Source organism: Monopterus albus, unplaced genomic scaffold (assembly GCF_001952655.1).
Source record: "Monopterus albus unplaced genomic scaffold, M_albus_1.0 scaffold26.1, whole genome shotgun sequence".
Classification (NCBI taxonomy): Eukaryota; Metazoa; Chordata; class Actinopteri; order Synbranchiformes; family Synbranchidae; genus Monopterus; species Monopterus albus.
Window position 1 is genome coordinate 4,200,612 of NW_018127906.1, and position 3,593 is coordinate 4,204,204.

General features: G+C 40.4%; 1 protein-coding gene across 1 annotated transcript in view; it reads left to right on the forward strand.

The window, feature by feature from the left end:
- LOC109957461 (WD repeat and FYVE domain-containing protein 3-like) overlaps positions 1 to 2,129 on the forward strand; it is a 10,953-nt gene extending 8,824 nt beyond the window's left edge. Inside the window, exons 2-3 of the mRNA XM_020595351.1 lie at positions 750 to 960; positions 1,974 to 2,129. Coding sequence (XP_020451007.1) covers positions 750 to 960; positions 1,974 to 2,129 — 367 coding nt within the window. The remainder of the gene's footprint in view (positions 1 to 749; positions 961 to 1,973) is intronic.
- Positions 2,130 to 3,593: the final 1,464 nt, after the last annotated feature.

Genomic DNA, 3,593 nt, shown 5'->3' on the forward strand with positions numbered 1-3,593 from the left:
AATAAATGTATTTTTTTCCCCCCCCCCCCCTTTTCTATAACTGGTTTGATTAAAGAACAACCAGGTATGTTCTGTTGGGCGATCTTATTTACAAAAAATATGAAATTGCTGGTGTATGGAGACCACACGACATATATTGCTAGACAAAGAGATACTTTGCAGTACATTGAATTTCGATATATTGTCCCATCCCCAGAGATGGGTCGGCGACGCCACCTGTCAATACTTGACAGGTTGCTTTGCTCACTGCTCCTGACAAGTATTGATGTCTGATGCCAAACCCAAGTCATGAGCTACTTTTGTGCTGCAGCTTTTGTGCAACTGTTAAGAACGTAGTTTTAAAAAAACAGTTATTAGCTGTTTGGCAGAAAATCCAACATGTAACAAGTTAAATTGAACTAGAAAGGTCACTGTGGTGTGTTGAAATGAGCATTTTAGAACCAAAAAACTAAAGTTTATTATTTAAGTTGGCAGAAGGCAGGTTATGTCACCAAAGTAACATTTTTATGTTATGAGAAATATGTTGTATGTTATTTTATAAACCTATTTTCTTTATTTACCAAAAGAAGCCAAACTTCTCAAGTGCTAAATGTTGTCTAAAGGCAAGTGCCCATACAACAGTTTAACCTAAATAATATATGGTCTAAACAACAAAGAAAAGTATTCCGGTTTGATACCCAGCCCATCAGGATGTTGCAGTGTCGAGATGCTATGAGACATGTAACCATCCTCTTCTCCCCCCTCCACAGGGCTGCCTTTGCCCTGACAAAGCCGCTCAAGATGAACATGGTGAAGAGGATCATGGGGCGGCCGAGGCAGGAGGAGTGCAGTCCCCAGGACAACACACTGGGTCTAATGCACCTGCGACGCCTCTTCTCCGAACTGTGCCACCCTCCTCGCCACATGACCCAGAAGGAGCAGGAGGAGAAGCTCTACATGATGCTCCCTGTATTTAACAGGGTATGTCCCATCACGGGTGGAGGAAAGTCTGTGGGTGGGCTGAGTGCAGTCATACAAAGGTGGTGAACTCCCACATACTGTCAACACAAGTGTAATGGATAAAGTGCTTTGATTTGTTTAAACTTTGTCACAGTTTAAACTCAAAATATGATGCAACAGCATCTTAATACTTGAACCACAAGGTGCATCAAAAAGGATTGAAAACACAAACGCCTGAGCCAGTAATCTTCATCGTCAATAAGTGATAAAATGTACACATAAACCTAGCCCAGCAGTGTCTTAGCAATATTCCTCAGAGGCCTAAAAAAATGTCTAAATGTCATTTTTTGCTGATCACATAAAGTTTAGTACAATTGAGACACTTGAGCCAGTGAATACAATCTGTACTTGTCTAAACTGACAATGATTGTAGACTATTTCCAGTTTTAATGACAATCACAGATATGTTATTTGGACAAATGACAACCTACTGAATGTACAAGCATAAAATACATGCAGTAAATAACTAGTATAGGATGTGCTTTGATGAATGGAAAGTCATTCAAGGGAGCAAACCAAAGCAAAGTAAATGTGTTGAGCAATGTGTGTTTTTATTCAGGAATACAGAAAATGCAGGGCTCACACCAGTCCAGTGAAAGACCTCTGGGTTTATAGCCTTTCTCCTGTTTGCACTGATAGACCTGTCTGTTCTGTAGAGTTCTCCTCAGACTGGAGTGCCTTATCAAGGGTCTCTTGGCGTATCAGTGATTACCTCACTGGTGCCATGATTTATGCCAGATTTCAAAAGTTGAGTACTCTGTGTGCAGCAAGGCGTCGGGCTCCAGGGCCACTTTTTTGTCAGATTTGTTGGATAATTAAATACATGATGAACAGTTGTTGAGTGAAATGTGGTTTATCCAGGACGTATGCTCCTGAAACTTGTTATAAATACATTAACATTTCTTCTTTCCTGTTTTTTAGAATTGTATCTGTGTTTTTTTCTGATTAAAATGATGCTGGTGTGTCTGCTTTAGGTGTTTGGTAACGCGCCACCCAGCAGCATGACGGAGAAGTTCTCCGACTTGCTGCAGTTCACCACGCAGGTCTCCCGACTCATGGTGACAGAGATCAGAAGAAGAGCCTCTAATAAATCCACAGGTGAGCCCTCTGACAGAGATTTATATCTGTAAAGATGCAATAGGAAGTACTTGTAAACAGCAATTTATCATATCATTTGGCATCAGCTGCAGTCTTTTTTTCCCATAACCCATTTGTCAGAGATGATCTACTTGTTTCCTTCCCCCCTCTGTGCGGTGTGTCTGCTCTCCCCTTGGCTTTACTGATAAAGACATCTGTTGGAAGGGATTTTTTTTCTTTACACTTTCTGTTAGAGTGATTTTATAGTTAAATCATGATGCTCCGATTGGTATTGGTTAGATTTTAGATACTGAAGAATTATCCCACGGTTGGAAAAAAAAAAGTGCAATAAGAAAAACTCACTTGGATAAATGTTCTGGTGTAAAGGACAAAGGCAGTGTGTTTTTCATCTGATGTAGAAGGTTAGTCATGACTACAGGTGAGCCAGCAGCATCTCCAGCACTCTGTGTCTGATTTCTCCTTCTCCATCACCTCTCTCTTGTCTGTGTCTGAACACGTGTTGTGTTGGACTGAATATGTGTCACCCCCTGCTGCACCCTCCACACAGGTCAAGGAGTAACTGGGGCATTAGTGCCTCACTCTTAACGTGCTTTCTGCTAATAATCCAACATTTCAATATGGTCCACTCTGTAGTTGTGTGACCCTACACCCGTCACTCAAAATGATGATCATTCATAAGTCTCATAAGAATTCATTCATAAGAATTTACTGGTCACTAGTAGAGTATACTTCTCAGTGTGGGTTACAGAGGAAGTGCACAGACACAGGGCTGGTGTTCTTCTCAACAATCAGAGCCTTTGTGTATGGCACAAATGTGAAACGGCTTAAACATGGCTTTAGTTGTGATCAGACTAATCACTGTCCTAAATCCCTTCTGTAACATTGGGTACATTTGTTTCTGGTCCTGTAAAAACCCACCTATAATCCTCATGCTACCACAACAAATAAAAGTCTTAGTCGGTGCTGTGATCCTGAATCTTTAGTTAAAGGTCTCTCCATTGTATGGAACCAGTTTGATCTCAGAGCAGAACTGTTGTTAGCTGTGCAGAAGTTAGATGACTAACACACATGTACTAGCTCCGGCAGGCACACTCTGAAACATATATTTTTTGTATTAATTAATTGTTTTAAACTGGGACAGCATGGTCATTTGTTTTGATTAAAAAGAAAGATTTACGTTAAAATCAGATCAAGGCCAATGGCCACTCACAGTAAGTTGTTTATTTAATGGTTTCCATGCCCACCAGTTACAGAAGATGTATATGAGACAGACCTCTGCCATGACACCTATTTTGCCATAACATTATCTTTATACATGTCACCCATTTTTGCCAGACATGTGCATAATTGCAGTGCGAAATATACTTTGCCAAATCATCTGCAATTCACTGGCTCCTCCTCCTTTAACATATATAAAGCAGGGGAATCAGTTTTTCTGACAGGATATAATTGTACAAATCACACATGACACTATGACATGTGCTAATGACATATTA